The following is a 22161-nucleotide window of genomic DNA, read 5'->3' as shown; positions in this document are numbered from 1 at the left end:
GTCCACATTTGCCCCCTGTGCCTCCTGGTCTTCCTCCTACCACACTGCTGCTATTTCTGGTACTTGTTTTAGAGTCTCTTCTGATCTCTTCTGACTTTTAAACATCCAGTGTCCAGGACTCAGTTCTGGGGCCTTTTCTCTTTTCGATCTTCACTCATTCCTTGGTGAGCTCATCTGGTCTTGGCCTTAAATGTCATCTCTTTACTTATGACCCTGGAACTTCACCTGCAGCGTGGGGTCCTTCCTGGGTAACCACGCAGCTGATATCTGCCTGCTCAGATCTTCCATTCCAGTGTGTAAAGACAATATCAACTCAGCATGCCCCCAAATGAGATCCCAGACTTCCCCGTCTGGCTCTTCCTCTACAATCCCCCTTGTTCCAGCCAGAGGCAACTCCTTCCTTCATTCAAGACAAAATCTTGAAGTCACCATAGACACCTCACTCACTGTCTCTCCCATCTTACATCTGCACAGGCAGCAAACGACATTGCCCTTCCTTCAAAGCACCCAGGACATAGCCCCCTCTCACCACCTCCAGGGGCTTTGCCCTGCTCCAAGCCACCTTCTGGGTTGTCCTCCGGATTGTCACAACAGCCACTAACTGGTCCCCTGCCTCCCCCCCTCCCCCAGGCCAGGCCACAGCCGTTCACCACTCCCCCGCTCCACACTTGGTCGTCCTGGAAGCCCAAGTCCCAAGTGCCTCTCAGCGGCGTCTTAGATCTGACGCCCAGAAGCCGACGCTAATACTAGGTCTCATTTGAGAGATGGTTCCCGGGAGTATGGGGAGAAAGAGAGAAGCAAGGGAGAGCAAGGAAACCCACACAGGGTGTGTTAATAAGTGATTACCGTGTGGGCACCTGGAGCTCGGCCCGCGGGGGACCTCTGAGAGACTGCACACAGCGTGCCTCGCAATCGTCAGATGCAAGAGGCATTTATTCACCAGCTCCACATTGGTTAACACTACTCCCAGGGTGTTACCTCCCTGGCTTGCTCTGTGCGGGAGGATCTGTTGACACCTGCCCGACAAAGGCCCTCAGGGCTGAGAGCTGTGGGCCAGTAGGAAGCCATGGGATCTGTGTGCTTCTGGAGGGGATCGCTGAGGAGCTGAAGGCGGGCCACTGGAACATCTTCTGCAAAGGCTTCTGACTGTCCTCCCACCCCAGGCACCCTGTGACCCCATCTCCTGCCCCCCCTCACTCATTCATCAAGCCACACAAGGGCACTTGTTGTGTGCTCGCTCTGTCTATCTGTCTGTCTGTCTGTCTCTCTCTCTCTCTCTGTTTTTTGTGGGTCTGGGGATGGGACTCAGGGGCATTAGACCTCCGAGTTATACTCTGCCATTTTTTATTCTTTGAGACAGGGTCTCACTGAGTTACAGAAAGCCTCACTAAGTAGCTGAGGCTGTCCGCGAACCGCGATCCTCAGGTCTCAGCCTCCCGAATGCTGGGATGACAAGCGTGCCTGCCGCGCCCAGCTAGTTGCTGTCTCTTAAACACGCCGTGGTGCTCTTACCCCAGGGCCTCCGCGCTTGCAGCCGCCTCTGATCTAAATGCTCCTCTGCCACCAGGGATCTGCGTGTCTCCCACCTTCCCTTCTTTGGGGCTTTATCTAACTGTTACCAGTTCAGGGAGACCTTCTTGGTAAAAGAAATATGGTTCTTTGCAACAAGGACAATTTGAGGAGCTTTTAATAAAGTACTACTTATAAAATGTGGGATACAGTGAAAACAAAAGGGGTGATGAGTCCCCCCGGGGCTTGTACAGCCGGCTGCAGCTACCATTGCTAGGCCTGAAAGGGTACAGAAAGAAAGGTGTCCTTGGAGCCAGGTGCAGGGGCTGAGGCTTTTGGAGGAGGGACAAGAGATGCTGATCCTACTTGCCTTCTGCCTTCTAGTCTCCCAAAGGCGCTGTACCCAGCAGGAAGCCAGGGGGAAAGGGAGCTTCACGGTGCTTACCATGCCAGCCACGTAGGCAGAGGGAAGGCGCGAGGGCAAGTGACCATGTCCAGCACACAGTCCCAAATGGCAGTACGCACATGTTCCTATCCCTCGCCCAGCTTTATTTTTACCATGAGCACCTGGAACCGTCTGACTTATGATCCATTTATACTTTTGTTTATTTTCCACCTCCCTCTACAAGGTAGAAGCTGTTCAAGATCAGGAATTTTTGTTTGTTTGTCTGTTTTCTTTCACTGTTGTATCTCCAACAGTACCTAGACCAGTACCTGGAACATGGCACATGTTCAATTAAGATTTGGGCGTTAAAGTTGCTACGAGGTGAAGGCAGGCAGAGAAGTACCCCCAGTATGTCCATATCCTAAACCTGGGGATCTGTGAACACAGGTTATGTGGCATTGGGGCGGGGGTTAAGTTGCAAGTGGAATTAAGATTAATTAGTTGGCCTTCAGATAGGGAGACTACCCTGGACTATCCAGCTGGCCTGCTGTAATTAAAAGAGTCCAGAAGAGACAGGGTCAGAGATTTAAGGATGTTACACTGCTGGCTTGGAGGCTGGAGGAAGGGGTCACAAGCCAAGGAATGCTGGCAGCCTCTAGATCTGGACACCGTAAGAAAACATTTCCCCCTAGGGTCACCAGAAAGAAACACGGCTCTGTTGACTTCTTTAGTCCAGCGAGACCCATTTCAGACTTCTGGCCTCTAGAACTGTAAGGTGAAAAATGTATCATCTCCAATTAAGTGTTGTTTTAAGCCACTAAGTCTCACAGTAATTTGTCACAGCCACACAGAAAGCCAATGCACTGACCTTTGTTTGTTAAGGCAGGAACAGGGACTCTGGAGCCGGCTGGAGCTGTTCTTCTGCCCCTCCTTAGGAGAGAACTTACACTTTCCTTTTCTGTGTAAATGAGATTATTAATTGCTTTTTCCTCCAGGGGTGGGGAGGGGTTGGGTAGGTGTAAGGAGCTGGTAAACTGGTGATGCCTGTAACACATGGCTGGGAGCCTGCCTCCTAGAAGTCCTCTTCTAGGCCAAGGCCCTGCAGGTGCCTAGCAGATGGTAGGCATTCACTAAATAGTTACGGAAGGAGAAATACATTTTGTCAAGTAATGCTCCATAATAGACTTCATCTTTGCTATATTTTTGGACTCCAAAATCATCCCCCCAACAATTTTTTGACTATTGTAAATAAAATTTGATTTCTCTGTACATCTAGGTTTATTAAAATTAGTCTTTTATTTCTTCAGAACAAGAACTCAGAGGGCTGGAAGACTGTTCCTCGCCACACAGACAAGATATGCTGCAGACAGCTGCTCTTCCTGCAGGCTGGTGAGCGGGCTGGCGCCCGGGCACTGCCCCAGACTTCAGCCATTCACATGACATTCGCACTGGGAGGCTGGAAGACCAGGTGAAGAGGGTCCAGAGGAGAGACTGTGTCTGGTGGTGGCTTGATAAATCCCCTTCCTGGGCTGGGCTTTCACACGATTTCTCCACAGAAGCAGAAGAACTGGAGGAGGCCTTGGGAGAGGAGAGTGGTGGTGCTGGAAACTTCTCCCTGACGCAAGCTTGGTGTTGAGGCCAGTTCAGCAGCTCTGGGTGGTGCAAGCCAGGCTGAGTACAGCCAAGCCACCCTCCCTCCTGGTGCAAGGCCAGGATCCAGCACTCCCCGGGGAGGCGGCACACCCACCACCTGTGCAGGGAGGCGGGGCTTCCCCAGACATCTGGGAAGTGGGAGCCAGCCGGGCAGGGGACAGAGGAAGCGAGAACGCCAGCTCCAGCCTTCTGCCGCCAGGCCACTCCGGAGGCGGCAGCCATTTGCCCACCCCCGTGCTGCGCACAGCTGGTGCCCTTAAAACCCGCAGGACCTGAGTTTGCAAGGCAGAGGAGGGCGAGGGTTGTGAAGTGAAGCCAGCAGGAGAACAAAGGAGGCTTTGCCAGAGGAGAGGGGAGGAGAGGGAGGCACCTTCCACCGAGGCCTCGGGGCCCGGGGAAGTGACTCACTGGGCCCCGGGCATGGACCCACCCATGGGGGCTCCGTGGGGCTGAGCATGCAGCCAGGCTGCCCAGGCGCAGGCCCGCGGGGTGGAGTAGGTTGGCATTCGTTGGGTGGAGCTCCCCCTCCCTCAGGACCTGGTGTGCGTCCAGCCCGGGGCTCTTGGGTAGTGCCCTGTGCATCGTTAGGCACTGCCAGACAGGCGCTGCGACTGCTGCACCGGCGCCAGGGGCTGTGGGAGTGGTCCCGGGGCCACCCTCACTCCCATCCTCATCAGGGGCCTGGCTCTCCAACTCTCCCCACAGCCAGGCAGCCTGGCCGCCCAGTGAGGCCCGGCTCTGTCCCGAGGTTCCCGGACGCCTGTGATGAGAACTGGATGAGAACTTGGAGAGCCCTCACTGCACGCCCCGGCTTCTCGGCAGTTGCACAATCTCCCCCAATTATTCTCCACAGAGTGTGTGGCAACTGGGCGAGAATTCCAGGACCTTGTACTTACTCGTACAAATCTGCCTTCCTGCTGTTTGGCTGCAGGGCCAGGCGTGTCTCCGTGGGCCCCGGGAAATAGGGGAGTGTCCGCGTCCAAGAGGGCGTGGCACGCGTCCGAGGCGGGAGCCCACGCCCAGCCCTGCCGGTGCAGTCTGGGAGCCCCAAACCGCAGCTTCTTCGGGAGCCCTGGACCCGGTCCAGGACACAGAGGAGGAAGCTTTAGGTGACATTCTAGACACAGGCATTGAGCATCACACCTGGCCCGTGGCCACCTCCTGTCGTCCAGCCAGCCATATAGGTGGCCTGTGTCCCCCTGGGGGCAAGGTGGGCGTCCTCCGTGGCCCCAGCTGGGTGGCTTGCGCGTCCTTGCCCCTGCCCACTCTGCCCCGCTCCTTAGGTCTGTCCTGATTTGTATAAGGAGGACCCTAGAAGTCAGGCCCTTGATGGCCTAGCTGTTATTCCTGGGCCATGGCTCTGGGTCATCCCTGGTGACCTGGGGACCACGGGGTGGCTGTCACAACGGGCTGTTCTGAGTAAGAGAAATACAAAGATCCAAATGCAGCTGACCTCCAGCCCCTCTCCTTTGTTTCCCCAGGGGAGTGTGCCTGCCTTTCTCTGAGCCTCTCATTAGAATTTCAGAGAAGCCTCATTTGCTGTGGAGACCTGAGAGGCTGTTGGTTCTACATGCAAATCCAGGAATAATCCCTGTTTGGTGTTATGACAAACTTGGAAGCTATAATATGGTTCCTCTTTGGGATAACTACAGAGCCTCAAGTAAGCAACTGCAAGTAAACAATTCCTGAGGATAAACAAATGTCTCCTCTTGGCCTCACAAGCTATCATCCTGCACCCAAGCACCTAGCCAACAATAAATGGTGCTTGTTAATGAGTGGTTGGAGAGACAGGGATCTTTGCAGTGAATGAAGGGCCCCCCTTTTTTTTACTCCTAAACCTCAATAGTCACTTCAGCACAGGTGTTCAAGCTGTGGTTGTATTACTTATCCTCAAATAGCATCAATTCTATCAATTGGGAGTGGGCTGAGGGGAGGGTGGTGACGGAGGCCTCTCTCCTGTGGATTAACCACTACTAGTGGGCAGCCATGCCTGGATTAATAATGTCTCAGAAGCGGCCCCCTTTTTAAGCTCTGAGGTTTGGGGAGATCACCATGAGTCAGGCAAGTGCCCTGTTTGCTCAGCTTTGGGGCTTTCTGGAAAAGAGCTGCCACCCAGTGATAGCAAACCAGAACCAAGGATTAGCGTAGGACTGGGGGCATGAGCTTTCCTGGAGCTGGGGTCTCCCTTCCATGGAAAACTCACAGAGAAATGTGCCCAGACCCACAAGTATCTTGATGGTGAAGACTAAGGTACCAGCTGTGAGGTCCAGGGGGGCGGGTCAAGTCCCTGATCAAATCAGCCATCTGTTTCTGGTGCTCAGCACTCACTGGGGTTGTGTTTGTTCCACTTGGGCCACCTTAGACAACTCCAGTGCTTCTAAAAGAGGGGTCTGCGCTAGCCTGGCAGAAGCTGTTCTTAGCCGCCACCAACACCTTTGTCTTGTCCCTTACAGGGTTATTTATGTCCTAAGGCCTCTAGAAAACATCAGGGATGCCCAGGATGCATTGCCAGGAATGTGCTGTCAGAAGGGCATTCTGGAGGGCATGTTTCTCTGCCCCAGTTGGTGAATTTAGCAGTTTTATCTAAATATAGTTGTTACTGTATAGTTTCCTCCAAGCAGGTGTGCTTGATCATCTACTTAAGACTGGGGTGAGGTTATGAAATAAAGCAAGGGAAATTGTTTTGGGCTTTATGTTGGACATTACAGTTTTATATTTTTAACTCCTTTGTAGGTTTCCATGGATACTGACAATAAACCTTGTTTGGTCTAATGCAAAATCTTGCACTAATAAAGGCAGGAGCTTCTTTTGACAGATACTCATTAAAATCATTCCTCTCTGCTTACAGTTAATTTTAAGGACATCCACTTGTAGATCGTCTAACAACTTATGGCAATGAACAGGGTAATAAGCATTTACTCTGTGTAGTGATTCACTTTTTTGTGTAGCTAACTCCACATCAAAGCCCCCACCAGAAATGAGATAGCCATTGGGGCCCATCTCCAGGTAGTGTAAGCCGTCTCTACAAAGAGCCACCTCCTTTGAGTGGAGTTCAGAGGAACAGGAAAAAAAGGCCAGCTGTGTCCTCATCACACATGAGACAAAACCATGTGGCTACCATGAGCTTTGTGGCCTAACACTTTTGCCCACCTATCTTAAAATCAGCCAAAGTCACTGTTATCACACTAATACTCTTTAAGACACCCACATCTTCTTGGATGTCAGGTTCAAGGCCAGTAGCTATCCTCTCTGGCCACCAGTTGCCCAGTACACTCTTATTATTTTGAACCATGTCCTGCCTCCAGTTGACAATCCCCTGGCACCTCCTGTTTTTCATATGCTCCACCTTGCCATAAATCTGGAGAAATATATAACAAATGTATGGATAAACTCCATCCTTCCATGTCCTAGAGTACCCTCCTGGGCCAATGCAAGGGGTTCAGCTATCTTCAGCGTCAGGGGGGAGGATGAGTCCTGCTGGGATGGGACCATCTTATCAGACAGCACTCTTCCAAAAACCAGGTCTGCTTCCTAGGCAGAGAAAGGGCACAAGCTCTGCAGGGCTCAGCCAACTTTAGTCTTCTCTGGGTCATGGGCTTAATGGACAGGTTCCCCAGTTCTCATATGTGAGCTTTCTCTACCACCTTTTCAAATGTGGTAACGGCTTAGTTCACACATATATATGCATAAAGCCAACACAGTGCAAAAAGTCCACCACTCCTTGGGGTCCAGGGCTGGGGGCCTGAGAGGCTCAGGAGACTCATGTCCAAACTATTCTCACTCCTATGTCTGCCAGCAGGGTGCATGCAGGTGATGGGGATCATGCAGCAGCTTAGGGCCAATGTTCACTAGAATCCTCAGATCAGGAATGTTTGGGATTTGGACTTGGGATACTCAAGGTCCTATGGGCCTAGTCGAGTCCCAAGTAATCACTCAAGCCAGAGTGCCTTCTTGTGGTTGCCTCAGTGGACTAAAAACAAAGCGCTAGAGTTGTATGTAACTTATAAAATATCCTTTATTTAGTCTAAGGAACACAGTCAAATAGCTTAAAAAAAAAAACCACACTCTTTAAAAAAGGTACTAGTGTTGTGACCTCGCTTTGAGCCCACAAAGCGGAGGACAGTAGTGGAGCTGCCTATGGTGGCTTCGCCGGGTTCTCCACACTAGCAGAAATTTGGTAGGGCACAGGGAAGCAGCAGTAGCCCAGCTCTGTCCAGCTGGCTATGATCAAGAATATTTCATTTTGATATTTACAGAAGAACAGAAGTACCATTGACACTACTGGTATTTTGTCAAAAGATTAATTCCAAATTAATGGAAAATATTCATCTCAAAAAGTATAAAGATGTTTTAAGGAATGGATGTACTTATTGTTTTGGAGACTATAGGTACATTAGAATGATAGCATCACTAAGGGAACACAGTATTTCCTTACAAATTCAGATGTTCTCCAGTTGATATAAAAATCATACTTCTAGGAGCCAGGCATAGTGGCGCTCGCTTGTAATCCTAGTACTTGGGAAGCTGAGACAGGAGGATCATGATTTGTGGCCAGCCTCAGCCACTTAGGCCCTCTGCAACTTAGTGAGACCTTCTTTCAAAATAAAGAATAAAAAATCAGGCTGGGGATGTAGCTCGGAGGTAGAATGCCCCTGGGTTCCATCCCCAGTACCGTAAAAATAAAATAAAGTAAAATCATACTTCTTGGGCTAGGGATGCAGCTCAGTGGTAGAGCACTTACCTAGCTATGCAAGGCCCCTGGGCTCAATTCCCAGCACCACAAAAAATAAAATAATAAAATAATGCTGCATAAAATCATACTTCTTGATTTTACTTAATTAGTAAAGAAATAGAGTGAAATTTTAGTAAGTTGTTCCCCCTTTCCCCTTCTTTCCTCCATCTTTTTTTTTAAAAGCACTAAAAGGTAATCTGAAATGTTAGATAATCTCCACACATCAGTCTCCACGCTGGCTATTATGCCAGAAAAATCCATGACACACACATCATTGAGCTGTTTTCACAAGGCTTCCATTCTAAGAAACACAGTACTTTCTCCTCTCAGATATAAGCCTGATGCCAAAATGCAGATGTGCCAATAGTAGGCACGTTGCTAAGCGGAGGAGAAGCCCAGCAAGACTCTTCAGCAAATCAGTACAGAGGAATGGCGTCTGCTCTCTGGCTTCAGACAAGAAGCTGCTGCTTCGTGCCCCTTGCTTCGAGGCAGGTCAAAGCTGGTGGCTCTTAACAGGCATGTAAAAGTGTCCTCATAGGTTAGAACATAGGGGCTTTCAGGAAAAATACAAAAAGGCTCATTAAAACTGGGGGCATATGTGTGAGGTTCAGACTCCTCTCCTTGGAAAGGGACATACGAGATGCCATTGCTTAAGTGGTCTACAGCTCTCATGCTGGCTGCATGGCTCCATCCCCCTGGTCAGCCCAAACCCTGGCCTGCTACTTTCTTATATGGTTGTATAGGATTCTAAAGAGGACATAACCTCCAACCAAAAGAGAGTGAAAGAGAAAATTGCAAACATTTAAGACTGGGTTCAAAAGCCCCAAGAAACCTTGTCTGCTTTTCCCTGTTTGTATCTGGTTAGGGGCTATGAATCAGAATTCAGAATCTGTGTTGCCCAGAGGGGACAGGCAGAGGCAGTGAAGAAATACCCAAATGCAATAAATAACACCACTCAGGACCCTCCTCGGCCCCTCCCCCAGCTACTGCTGCTGGATCTGAACTGAAAGATGCAAGGGAGGAATTCCACCCCAAACCTCCCTGCACAACATCCACAGGGGCACTCTAGCTGCTGCTGCTGCACAGGACAGAGCCTCGGTCTTGCTTTATAGCATCATTTATGGCATGAACTAGGAACGTAATGTGTTTACACAAACACAACAATTGTACATCAGCATCTTTACAATATTAAAGGAGTCATATACAAGTCTACAGACATTATACACAGGACAGTACCCACTAGGGCACTCCACCCACCAGCTCTGCAGTTTCTCCCTCAGGAGGAGCCAGGACACGGGGAGGTGTCAGGGGCGTCCATATGTGGGCCTGTTGCCTGCGAGGCAGCAGGGTTACGAGGATCCCCAGGGCCAGTCCTCATTGCAATCCAGAGTCAAGAGCACTAGGGAAGCCTGTGTCCAGGTCCCACCGGCAGGCTAGTGTTAACAAGTTTAATTAAAACTGTGCATATTTCATGTGGAAAACCAGAGTTGGAGGTGGCTCCCTGAGCTGGTGACCCAGAGGACGCTGCTGACAGAAGGGCCCCTTCATGGTGAGGCCCGTTCCTGAGGTAAGGTGCGCCCCATGGCTGGTCTGGATGGAGAGGGGCTCTCCAGGGGCCCAGGTAAGTATTAACAGGCAGGATCGGACGCCCTGGGGCGTTAGGAGGTCAGGCAACCCACTTGGTGACACCCGAGCCCGAGACACAGCAAAACAGATGGTCTAAGATGACTATGGAGCTGCTGGCCACCAGGGCCCTCCTCCCGCAGCCCGTTGGGGGCCCTGCTTTCGCTCTGCAGCATTGCCACTCTGCGGCGTCTGTTCCCAGAGCCCAGCTCTGCAGGTGCCTGGGCCCGAGTGCCTGGCAGCTCACCCACAATGCAGGCTGGCTGCATGTCCCACTGAGAGCTGAGCACCAGGTAAAGAAGTCTTGGTCCTTGTCGGCCTCTTTGACTTGTGCAGGGACAGTTACTTCCATTTTAAATACTGTAGAAAAATAAGCATCTCTGAAGCAAGGAGACCTGTCAGAGTCGCCTTGAATGGAGAAGGACCACCAGCTGCTCTGCTGTGGCTGGGGATACCTTGGCTAACCCTGCCTTCACGGCCCCCAGGCCTCAGAGGACACTGAATTTGGCTGGGAAGCCGAGGGGCTCAGAGAGATGGCAGCGGAGTTCCAAACACAGCATCTCCGGGTCACACTAACAGTCCTTCTGTGGGCACGCCTTGGGTGTCCCACATTCTGATACCTGGGCCCTGGCATTCCGCAGGACAGCTCGGGACCCTCCGGCCCCACCTTGGGTTTCAAGCCCACTGCTAAGCACGCACAGGCGGGACTCCCCAGCACTGCCTCCAGGGGCCTTGGGTGGGCACTGATGCAGGGCCTAGTCCAGGGGCTCCTGCTTTATCCGGACAGCAGTGGGCGTGGGCTGTGGTCGCCGCTCCTCCCGGCAAAGTACGTACTCGCTGAACTGGGAGGAGTCCACGCCACCACCGCAGGATGCAGCCACGCTGAAACCCCTCTGGAACAACCTTTCCAAGACCTGCCAGGGAAGAAATAGAGGTCAGCAGTGCCCAGCTGCAAGGGTCTGCCTGGTCTGAAAACCAGCAGCAGCCTAAACAAGCCACCTTCTCTGCTGAGATCTCAAGTCTCTCTCGCCCACAAAGGGCCCGGGGTGTATCCAGCTGGGTTCCCCACAGGAGGTCGAGGCACAGCCAAGCCCCAGAGGCCCCTCGAGCTTTCCAGCTAAGGGGGGACTACCCCGCCCAAACTACCACCTGCTGCCCTCAGGGGTGCACAGCCTTGCTCTGGAGAGGCAAAAAGAGCCTTGAGCCTTTCTCTCTTCTCTAGGATCTAATCCACTCCTCTCACCCCACACATGGCCCCAGGCATTCCTCCCTCAGTCTCCTGCCCCAGTAATGAAGAGCCCCTGCCCCCAGCCTCAGGGCAGACACCTGCTTCCCTGAGCTCTGAGTCCCAGATGGTTGAGGCCTGGGGCTCATCAGCCCAGAGAGCTCTGGGTGGGGAAAGGAGAGGGAGCCCTCTCAGTGTACTCTCTGTGGGTGGGGTCTGTTCACTGTCTGCCACCCCCGACCTGCCACTAGCAAATTCTGACCTCTGGCCTGCAGACTGTGTCCAGAGGGAAACTTTCCCCACCAGGTCCATTTGCCCTAACCCCAAAATACAAGTCTGCCCTTGGGTCTGGAAGGAAAACAGGTCCCACTCCACGTAGGCTTCTCAGTCCTCATGCCTATCTAGAAAAAGCTAGTCCAGAAAGGCTCTAGGCAGCTGGTAGGGGCCAGGGTGCCCCCAGGTCAGCAGGATGTGAAAGGGGCTCCAGGCCTCTGTCCTGTCTTTCCCGGTGCCTGGGTTTAATTTAAATCCAAAGTCAGACTTTGGGTGTCAAATGAAGCACACTTGGTTGAAAATACTCTGGGCCATTTTTATAGAACATCCTTTTGGGGGGAAAAAAAAGTACAGATCAATTTTTTTTTAAGTCCATCCCCCAGGCGCCATCATTTAATTATGAGCGGGACATAAATTATGCATTGACACATTGTTGCCTTTTCTGTAAGATGGCACGGAGGGCTTCGCCATTTCAGGGACCGTGCCTCCCTCCATCTCGCTCTGCGGCCCCAGGGCTCTGGGAAGTGGCGGGAGGTGGGAGAGCAGCCCTGGCCCTCACCTGCACCGAGTTGAGCCTGCAGTAGCCATTGAGTGGGAAACGGATGACATGCGTGGGGTCCTGGTTCCAGCCGGCATTGACCGAGTTGCACATGACATCTCCGGTCTCGGGAAAGACTTCCTCGATGAGAGCCTTCTCTCCACTGAGCGCTATGCGCTCCCCCAGGTCGGGTGTGACGCGCACCACCAGGCAGTCGCAGGCCCGGCTGCGGCGCCGCTGCTCCTGCTCCTGCTGCCAGCGCTCCAGCTCGCGAACCATGGGCTGCAGCTGGTAGTAACGTGCCTCCTCGTACAGCAGGCTAAAGTCCTGTGGACAGGTGCACACAGGGCCAGAAGGCATCAGTCCTTTCCAAGCCCAGGAGCCTTCTCTCCCCGTTCTGTAGGAACTGAGATCCATAGGCCCCGTGTGGACTGGGATGGCTATGCCCCCTGTACAGCTGGGTAAATGAGACTCGTATGCTAGTGTGAGGAATCTACCTGCAGGCTGGTATGCACACGTGTGGGCCTCTCTCCCTGTACCCTTCCATCTGGCTTTAGGTACTGGCAACTTCATCCCCAGGACAAAGAGAAGCCTCATGGGGACCCAGAGGCCACACTCACAATTGAGCAGCAAGAGGCTATGTCTATGTGTGGGGGCCTAGTGCCTTCTTAGAATCCTACTCAGAGAAGACACCAGGCTGGGCAGAGGGTGTCTTTCCTTGCCCATCTTGGAGGGGCTCATAGCCCAGCCAAGAGGCAGAAAGAGTCATCTCTCAGCAGACTAGCAAGGCTTCCTTTTTCAGCTTCATCATCCACCAATCCCAAGACCTATAAACCTATTACTAACTTTCCCTGAGACTCAGTTTCCTCATCTATAAAATGGATATAAATACCCACCAGCTGTAAGAAAGGAAGTGAAGATTAATGAACATAAGATTTGCCAAGTGCCTGTGCCCAAACAGGCACAGAGGATGGCGAGGTATCTGGGGAGGGGAAGCCTACTCCTCAGGGAGCCCACTCTCCTGCTGGGCGAGCACATACCACTGTCCCTCAGACCCCAATTCCAGCCCCCTGTCCCAGTCAAACACATGCCCACCCACACCAGCCCCAGCTCCAAGGAGTCTGGCCTAGGACTCATGCTATTCGTTAGGGTTCTGCGTACAGGTCTGGCGGGTGAGCCTGAGGGCCCCTGGAGTGAAGCCAAAGAGGCCCAACCCTAAAAGCAGGGCCGATCCCACGGCCAAGTCCGTTGTACTGGCTTGACTTTAAAATTGCAAAGACCAAAGCCCTAACCCCGTCACTGGGCCTGCCATGGGTCCACAGAGACCACTCAGGGCTCCAGGTTGTACCTCTAATCTCCCCACTCCCCCCAGCTCCTGTAAGCCAAACACCCCAGCTTTCTCACAGCCCAGTGTGTCTCCAGCGGACCTTCTACCAGCTCTTCCAAGGGGAAGAAGGGTGCCTCATGCCCTGGCCTGTTCAATGCCTGGGCAAGCCCCAAGCTGAGAGGCACCCGCAGAACCTCTTTGTCCATGCCAATCCATACCCATGTCCACTTGCAGTCTTTTTCCTAAATGTAAGACACTGCCTTGCTCCATCTTCTCTACCTCCACCCTGGTCCAAGGCCTCTAGCAAACCTCCCTGGGCTTTATTCACAGCTGGCCTGTTCCCTCTCTGCACCCCCCGCTCCACATAAGAACTAGTGCCATCTTTCAAATGGTGAATATGATCATCCTTCTCCTACTTACAACCCTTCCATGGCATGCAGGGTAAAATGCCAAATGCTCAGCCCCCTGCCAAGGTTCTGACAGGGACGAGCAGCCTCTATTCCCGCCCTTCCGCTCCTGGTTCACAGGCCCCAGGCTTGACACCTTCTCTCCACTGATGGAATGTAATAAGCCCTTTGCCACTCCAAGCCCCTCATACCTGTCTGCTGGGTTCCACCTTCACCACCCATCTAAACTTCATTTCTTCCAAACCTACCCAAGTTCCCCACTGGCTCTCATAATTATATTCTCTAGTCTCTAAAACATTTGGCTCCATGGAACTCAAGGTCAGCCCTATCTTCCCACTAGACTGTACATATCACAGGCAGAGCCTGTGTCTCTATTTTTTCATCCCAGCTGTTGGTACTCAGTAAGTTGGAAGAAGGACAAAAGGGGTCCTGGGGGTACTGGTTCTCTAGTAGTTGAAGGAAGGAAATTAAGGAAGAAGGACAGGCATTTGCTAGCACGAGGCAGAACAGCCCATGCCCGAGTTTCTTCCCTTCCTCCTGTGATCCCTGCTGCCTGTGGGGGCTTGGCACTATGGCAGTACCAGGGAAATGAGACCAGCTAGCCTGGACAGACTCATTCTGAGACCTGGAGGGAAGCTTCTGTTTAAAGGGTATCTTGTATGGATCATTAGGGTTTCCTCCTGTGAACTGCCAACAAGGAACAGGTATAGGAACCTCTAACTCCTGTAACTCCAACACATAGCGGTCCTTAAATACAACACCATACAACACCCATTAAACTGGGGCAAGTGTGTTGCTTAACTGTTGCTACACCCTGATAAATAAGCCAAAAATGTGAGAAAGCAAAATTAGTTTAGAAAAACTGATTTAGCCCTTGGCTCTGTCGTTTAACTTTTTACAGTTGCCATGACGACCATGGGTCCATTTATTAAGTCACAGTATCCCCTGTGTAATGCCACAGCACGGGGAGGCACCGGTTGCAGACTTACCTTGAAGTCATCTGGGAGCAGCAGTTTGGATGTCCGTAGGAAGCTCAGGATGTAACGGAAAATTTCCCCATCCCGGTCAATGAAATAATGTTGCTTCAAACTGTCCAGGACGATGGGTTCAGTGCCATTGAAGAGGCGGCTTATTCTGGGAGAGATAATCAAGGTAGAATGTGGAAAGGAAGTTGCTGAGTCCACCCACCTAACCCCCACTCCTCAGGGCCCACTCAGGGCAAGAGGGTGACACATGGCTAACCTAGGTACAGGCCTTCATAGAGGACCATGGGAGAGCCACCAGCACAAGCCATAGCCACAGAGGGACACACCCAACTGTACAGAGCAGCCCGCTGACACGTCACAGTCCTGGGAAACAATAGCTAGAAAGACACAGCCACATAAACCAGCAGGTCACAGGGCTGGCACACAAGCCGTCACCAGACAGCCCCACCCAGAAAATGCACATAGACCACCCGATACCCCAGCCAACAGCCACATGTCTGGTGAGCACATGAGATCAAACAGTGCCAAGACAACCAACCAAAGCCAATGAGCAACTAAGGCCTGGTGACAGGTTCATTCAGGCCAGAGGTAGGGGGGGTCACATGTTCCTCCTTCCCAACATACAAATCACAGGCAGACCCAGCCACATCCCAGCAAGGACACACACCAGCCACATTGCTACTCAGAGACACGATGTCACAAACATCCCATAGCTACTCAGGGAGCCAGAGGGAGAAAGAGGCCGGAGGGACGGCTTGCGCCTGGGTGCCACTGCCCCACACAAGAGTACACTTACACACACTAAAGCATGTGCACACCTGGTGGGGAGAGGGGACCAAGAGGGAAGATAGGTCCTGGCACCCTGTCCTCGGAAGGGCAGTGGCTCTAACCAATGCAGGACAAGCAGCAAGCTCTTGGGGAGCCCCTGGCGCCTGTTCCTACCCATGCCAGGGAGGAGGAACCAGGCTTCAGAGCCAGGGCTGGTGCCGAGGGCACAGGTTCTGCTTTGGCTAACCAGACCTCAGACTGAGCTGTGAGTAGTCAGGAGCCCCAGAAAGGTTGAGGGCAATCAAGAGCCTGGCTTGGGAAGAGGAAGCCTCTCCTCAAGGACACCAGGCCTCCTTCGGTGGCGGGGCCACACACTCATGCCCGGTTAGATCCTGCCAACACAATGGCCTGTCTGCAAGCCAGGGAGAAGGGTGGCCCAGCGTGGGACTACCAACCCAGACTGCACAGCCTGAGGCCTCGGTCTCCTTACTGTGCCTGCGCCAGTTTGCCCCTTTCCAGGGACGCTCCTGTGTCTCCAGAGTAGCCCACGTCTCTCTCCACTCCATGTCAGTCTCTCCCTAGACCCCTTAAACCCCTTTTCGGGGCCTCCTAGCTGCACCATCCTATGCTGTAGTGGCCCCACACACTCAGGACTCACTCTGAAGCCTGGTGGGTATGGAGTAGTTATGCAGTCACCACTCTGCATAGCTCTGGGTATGTGCCCAGCCCCTGTCCTAGTTGGATGGGCAGGAGCAGATCACAGCCTGTGCCAAGGGGTGTGGAGGCCTGTGTCTATGGAAACAGAGCTGTAGCCACCGGGCCCACCAGTACCCCAGGGCCTGGCAACAAGCTGGAAAAGCTTGCGCCTTCCACGGCTGATCCCAGCTTTCCAAGTCCCTAAGGCCTGGCCTAGCAGAGCCTGGGCATTCAGCTGTCATGGTGAGGGCCACCAGCATTCCTGGAGACAGATGTGACTGAGCAAGGCTACCGGGTTTTGTGGGCAGAGGTTGGCAGACAGCTGAGAGTCCGCGCAAGGCACCAACAGGAAGCAGGAAGAACCGCAATTGAGTCAGGCTCCCTGGGAGCTCCCCACACCCCTTCTGGCTGGGATCTCACGTTCTGTGCAGTGAGCAACAAGCAAAGTGCTCGGCCTGGCCGAGGTCCAAGTCCCTCTGACGTCAGGGCTCACCGAGGCTCGTAGTGTCCTGTTGGTCAAGAGGACTCCCAATCCACACACATGCCAGCTGACGAGGTTCTAGGTTGTCTTCCTGATCCAAGGCCAGGAAGATCCCAACCTGCCTCATTTCAGGGCTGGCTGGTTCTAGCTCTTTCCATGGTCTAGTGTCTGTTCCAGGACAAACTGACAACAATGCATCTCCTTGCAGGACAAAGTCCTTGCATGCCCCTGCATCTGAGCCTATCAGGGGAGGGTTGGTAGAATCACCAAGAAGGAAACCCTCAGCCACTCACAGGGTCTGAAGATGACTCCTGCTGTGACCTCCCGGGTCCTGTTAGTGACTCCGTGTGTTCCCATGGACACCAGCCCCAGGCCACCCAGTGGGTCCCTCGGGAAGGCTGAGGATGTGGGGCGCCACACTCAGAAATCCTCATTGAAACGCACAAACCAGTCCACACTTGAACAGCTGGGACCCCTGAGGGCAGAAAAGGCACTGTCCACCCGACCGCCCCAGGCACACAAAGGAAAGCATCAGGCTGTCTTCATCTTTTTTTCTTCCCTTTCTTTTAAAGCTTGGGCTCCAATTTCCTGGATGTTTCCAGCACATGGTTTTATTAGTTCCGAAGCTCCTGGCCATCATCTGTTTCTCTTCCCAGCCAGTAAGGACACCAGTATGGGCTCCCACGGCTGCAGCTAAGGAACATCCAAAGGCAGGTACCAGGAAGGGCAGACCCAGGCTGTCACTCTCGGCCGCCGGCAGCTGTGCTCATCTACCTCTGGGTGAGGAGTGAGGACCAGAGGAGGCACCCTGGCCAGCCTGACCAGCCGGCCAAGAGCCAGAGTGGGCACACTGACCTGAGGGAGGGGCCCCTCAGGGCAGGACATTCCTGCTACCCAGAAACCCCCATTAAGAATTAGCACTCTTGACTCTCCATCTTCAAATGACACTGGGTGAGGGACTGAGCATCTTTTCCAGAATTGTTGAAAAACAGTTTTAAATTTTAATAATCTGCTAAAAGAAGGATGAGAGAGAGAGAGAGAGCTGAGGGGCCCTTGCCAACAGAGCTCCCTGAACCAGTCCCTGTCTGACCTCCCGTCTCAAATGTCCTATAGGTCACACTAGCCTCTGGCCTCTGGGCCAGCTTTGAGCCTGAAGAACAGTTTTATAGTGAACCACCAGCCATCCAGGCAGAACGGATCATCCTGAGCCCCAGCCCTGGAGAGAATATAGACTGCCACCCAGCTGGGCAGACCCTGCCAGCAGAGGTCCCATGGGCCAGACTGCAGGGCCGCAGCTCCTTGGCTAGAGCGCATACAAAGCAGGGAGAGACCCTTCCTCCCTGCTCCCAGGCAGCAGCCAGACAAGAACAAGGAGGACCCCTCCCCCTCCCCTCCCTGCCCCCAGGCCCAGGCTGTGATTGCTCTAGAAAGGCAAATGTCTGATTTCAGGAAACACTCTTCTGAGAGAGTTGTGGAAAAAGATTTTATGAATTTCACTCACAAACATCATCAACCGATTAAGGGATGATCTATTTCCCACAACTCGGGAATGCCGCAGAAGGCAAAACTAAAATTAAATAAGCAGAATCCATCTCCTATGGAGGCAGGCCTCTGTGAGGGAACACTCAGGCCAGGGCTGCTGGCATGGCTCCCCAACTCCTGCACCCCAAGGCCCCAGGTTCATAAGGGCCGCACATGTCTAGTCTCAGTCTGGCTGGGGGCATGAAGCCCCAGCCACCATCTATTCTCTGGGCTTCCCAGATTCTGACCCGGACACAGCATCCGCCATCAAGCTTCCCTCTTAAGGGAACACTCCTGCCCGTGGAGGGCTCTACCAGGCCCTCATAAGCTCCAAGAGCAGCCACCTTCACACACTGCAGCCTCCGTGTTCTGAGCAACCACACCAGTGACCAAGCAGCCTGACACATAAGCTCCCTGGAGATGATCCCCAGCCTCTAGGAGATCGACCGACACCCCTTCTTATTTTAAATGTGTGGAGCTGGGGTGAGGCCCCACATGGACAGCCGTGGCCCTCTCACTGCTCAGCTCTCGGTAGCCCCGGAGAGCAGCTGATGCCTCGCTGTGCCAGGACCAGGCAGTGCCAAGCTCAGAAAGCAGCATGTGGCGTTGCCTCCAGGAGATGCACAGAGGCTGCAGCCCACTGTGGGTCAGCAACAAGCTGACCCATGGGGAACCAGGTCCATCTGGGAGAGACATGCCTGAGAGGCAAAAGGAGGAGCGGTCAGGGCAACCTGAGCTCAGCAGCAGGGGAGGCTCCCTGGGAGGATCCTGCAACCCCCAAATGGGGGACCCCACTCACAGACACTTGACCTACTATGGGGGTATGAGGCTCAGATTCAGCCACTACCTCAAATATTCCTGAGAGTCCTAGAATTTCTTGCAAGTCACTGATATCCAGCTCAGAGAGAAGCCTGATGGGCTTAGGGTCCAGCAGTAGCCAAGACAAAGAAGACAAGTTGCAGCTCCTCCTCCTTTCCCTTACTGACTTTCCCGAGGGTACATATGGGAAATAGGATTAAATACCTCCAATGCACATGATCCCTAGATGTACTTAGCATCCCTTGCTCACAAATGATGGCCTGAAAAGCTCTGTTTCCACCGGTAGGTCAGGAACTCTACCTCCCATAACCAATGCTGCCAGTGCAGGGCCACAGGTCCTGGTCCAAAGCAGCGTCCCGAGCCCTAGCTTCTTAGGTCTGCATCAGCCAGCATGCTCTGGAGAGCCCTGTGTGGGCCTGGCAGGGGACACAGGCCCCTCCAGGTGCCTGGCTCTTTGAGGGGCCTGCTCTTACCTGGAGTCGGGGTACTTGGTGAGCGTGGCCAGGCTGCTGGTATACATGTGGCCGCCCACGTCGATGTGCACAGGCGCGTTGGACTTGGTGAGCTGAGCAGGCAGTGGGATCCCCTGGGCAGCCAGGGGAGACACAGGCGACCGGGTGAGAGACAGCCGGGACATGTTTCCTCCCTCCTAGAAACAGAAGCAAGGCAAAATCCAAGAGTTTCTAAACAACACAGCCCCGCACTCCCTTTGCTCTGAGTGTGATCACAGATCTAATCAGATCACTTCTGCCTGTGCCTGATCGCATATTCAACTGACAAATTATGGCCACCACTGTAATTAAGTGTATTTGCATCATTTTCTTCAGAGTACCAGAGGGAAAAAGAAAGATGCTTATTAGCAATAAGAAATCAAGAAAAAAAATTTTCAAGGTGTCAGCCTCCAGGGGCATAAAACAAACTGCAAAATTCTAATTAAAGGTCGCGGGCTTATGTGTTAGATGTGAAATATCCCCTGACAAACGAATCACCAATTTGTGAATTGGGATTCAGGGGTTTTTGCAAGTTTGTCTCAGTAACGAGACACCTCTAAATTAGTGACTTCCTCAGCACCTAAGGCACTGAGTTTTATACATGTAGTAAATTTCACATCAAATTAAGAGCATTTTTGTTTCAAAAAAATACATAATCATACAGTCAATAGCCATCTCTTGAATGCTGGGCCCAGAGGAAGGGCAGCCAGCGAGCAGGAACCCAGGAACCCGGGAAGAGGGCGAGGAGGTGGCCATGGTGCGCACCTAGCCCACCCTGCAGGCTCACCACGGCGCCGGCGCTGCCGTGTGCGTGAAGCGAGGACCCGCTCGGCCGCTCCTTACGGTGAGGCATCTAGGCTTCCATCACTGCCCAGAGTATCCGTGGGAAGCAGCGACAAAACCAGAGAGGGCTTACTCCTCAGCATTCATGGGCACTGGGGCTCCCTGGAATCAAAGATGCTTAAAGTCGTCCTTTCTGCACGCTCTTTGGGACCCCACACATGCCAGGCAGCCCTCCCAGATTCCGCCCACCATTATCCTGTCTCTAAACCCCAAAGCAGGCCTCTGGGGCAGAGCAGATTACATACACACATACTAAGCACACTCACTCACATTCACACATGTGCTTTCTGAGTGGCTCCGTGTCTGCTAACTCGGCTAATGACAGTACTGAAACATATGCTCACCATTATTGCCCCGAAATGTTTCAGAACAAATCTGATTTTCCTGGTATTTTGGTTGAGAGCCATGTTACCAAGCGTGTCTCCTCTTGCATCAGCAGAGAACCTTGTGGACCGCAGCTCAGGAAGGATCCCCCACCCTTTGTGGGCTGGGATGCCCAGGACCTCTCTCCACTGTGCAAAGACGCAGCTTGCAACTGGCTATACCTAGGCAAGCCTCTTTCAGTGGAAGCCAAGGGCACAGGGATGAAGGAAAGTCACTTGGGAAGCCACCTCTTCCTGATGGCTCCCAATAGCAGAGAAAACCTGTCTTTGTTTGCCTAGTCTGCACCTCCCAGCTTCTCGATAGACCCCCACCATGGTGTTGTCTGTGCCTAATGTATTCCAGACCCCCTCAGGATCACACGGGCCTGAGGCGTTAGCTGGCTAGACAGCAATCAGCAAATGGACTTTCTCTGCTTCCTCCTCAGAGCTAAGAGACTTTCCTCTGAGCCACAGCCACCTGAAATAAGATTGTCCCTCAGACCCCAGAAGCCACCCCCAGGGCACTCTAAGGGACCCATGCAGAAGGGGTGGGGAAAGGAAGGTTTCTGCAGCCCTTACTCTAACCCAGGGCTGTCTCCAGGGAAGGGAAGGAGCTTTGCACAGTAGTCACTCACACACACATACACACACACACACACACACACACACACACACACACACACACACTGGCTTCCACAAACCTAACCTGGACTTCTCTCTCTCACAGGTTTAACCCTTAAAGAACAACCAATGAAATCCTGGGAACTCAAGGCCTCCTTTTTCCTGTTAAACTCTGGCTTCTAAATTTGTGCCTTGAAATTCAACATCCAATTTTAAAACATGGACCAAGCACCAGTGAGAACTGAATCCTGCAAATTTAAGTAAGGTCACTCTTGTGATTAGTTCTGCCCTGAGTGTTCTGGCAAGTTGCCTGACCTGAAACTGAGGTGGGGGTGAACCCTCACTGGGGGCTGGCTGGGTTGGTCTGCTTTGGGGGCATTCCTGAGTTCCTGAAAGCTTAAAAAAGGACACCCGGCCACTTATCTCAAGGAAGTTCTGAGAAACCAAAACAGACCTCAGGAATGGATTATCCTGCCCGGAGAGGCTGTGCTAGGGGAGGAGTCAGAAAGGAAGACTCGCTGAGGATACACCGAACTGGAAGGAATTCTGATTGAAATTCTATCAAAGCAGACTGTGCACAAAGCCTTCCCTACCACCGGGACACAACTCAAAAGTGACAAGTGACACCAAACACCCATCACCTAAACTGCTCCATCCTGTTCTCCTGCAGCCTCTTTTCCATCGAAAGCACAATCTGCTGTTCTGGGCAAATCAGAAACTCACCGTTGGAAGCCCCAGGCGCTATGCCTTGACCCGAATCTCCAGCGCGCTCTCGGACAACCGCATCAATGCTGAGCAGCGATCTTCCCCCGAGACCACTGCTGGGGTCAGAAGCACAGAAGCAGGTGCAGTAAGAGACACAAGTTCACTCCAACACAGCGCCAACCCCGCGGCCCCGGCA

At 52.8% G+C, this 22161-nt stretch overlaps 1 protein-coding gene across 2 annotated transcripts; it reads right to left on the bottom strand.

Moving 5' to 3' along the window:
- Positions 1–10657: 10657 nt before the first annotated feature.
- KCTD15 (potassium channel tetramerization domain containing 15) lies at positions 10658–20287 on the bottom strand (the record flags this gene model as incomplete). Of its 2 annotated transcripts, none has more annotated exons than XM_080704113.1 (5): positions 10658–10816; positions 11960–12265; positions 14662–14806; positions 19417–19592; positions 20222–20287. In XM_080704113.1, 5 exons carry the CDS (start codon positions 20285–20287, stop codon positions 10658–10660), a joined length of 852 nt encoding a protein of 283 aa, XP_080560239.1. The 2 variants fall into 2 exon arrangements, with proteins under 2 accessions (XP_080560239.1, XP_080560240.1); XM_080704114.1 differs by having other exon boundaries at positions 20225–20287.
- Positions 20288–22161: the final 1874 nt, after the last annotated feature.

Source organism: Muscardinus avellanarius, assembly GCF_963383645.1.
Source record: "Muscardinus avellanarius genome assembly, chromosome: 10".
Lineage (NCBI taxonomy): Eukaryota > Metazoa > Chordata > Mammalia > Rodentia > Gliridae > Muscardinus > Muscardinus avellanarius.
Note: the sequence above shows the minus strand (reverse complement) of the source record. Positions and strands in the feature narration are given on the sequence as shown.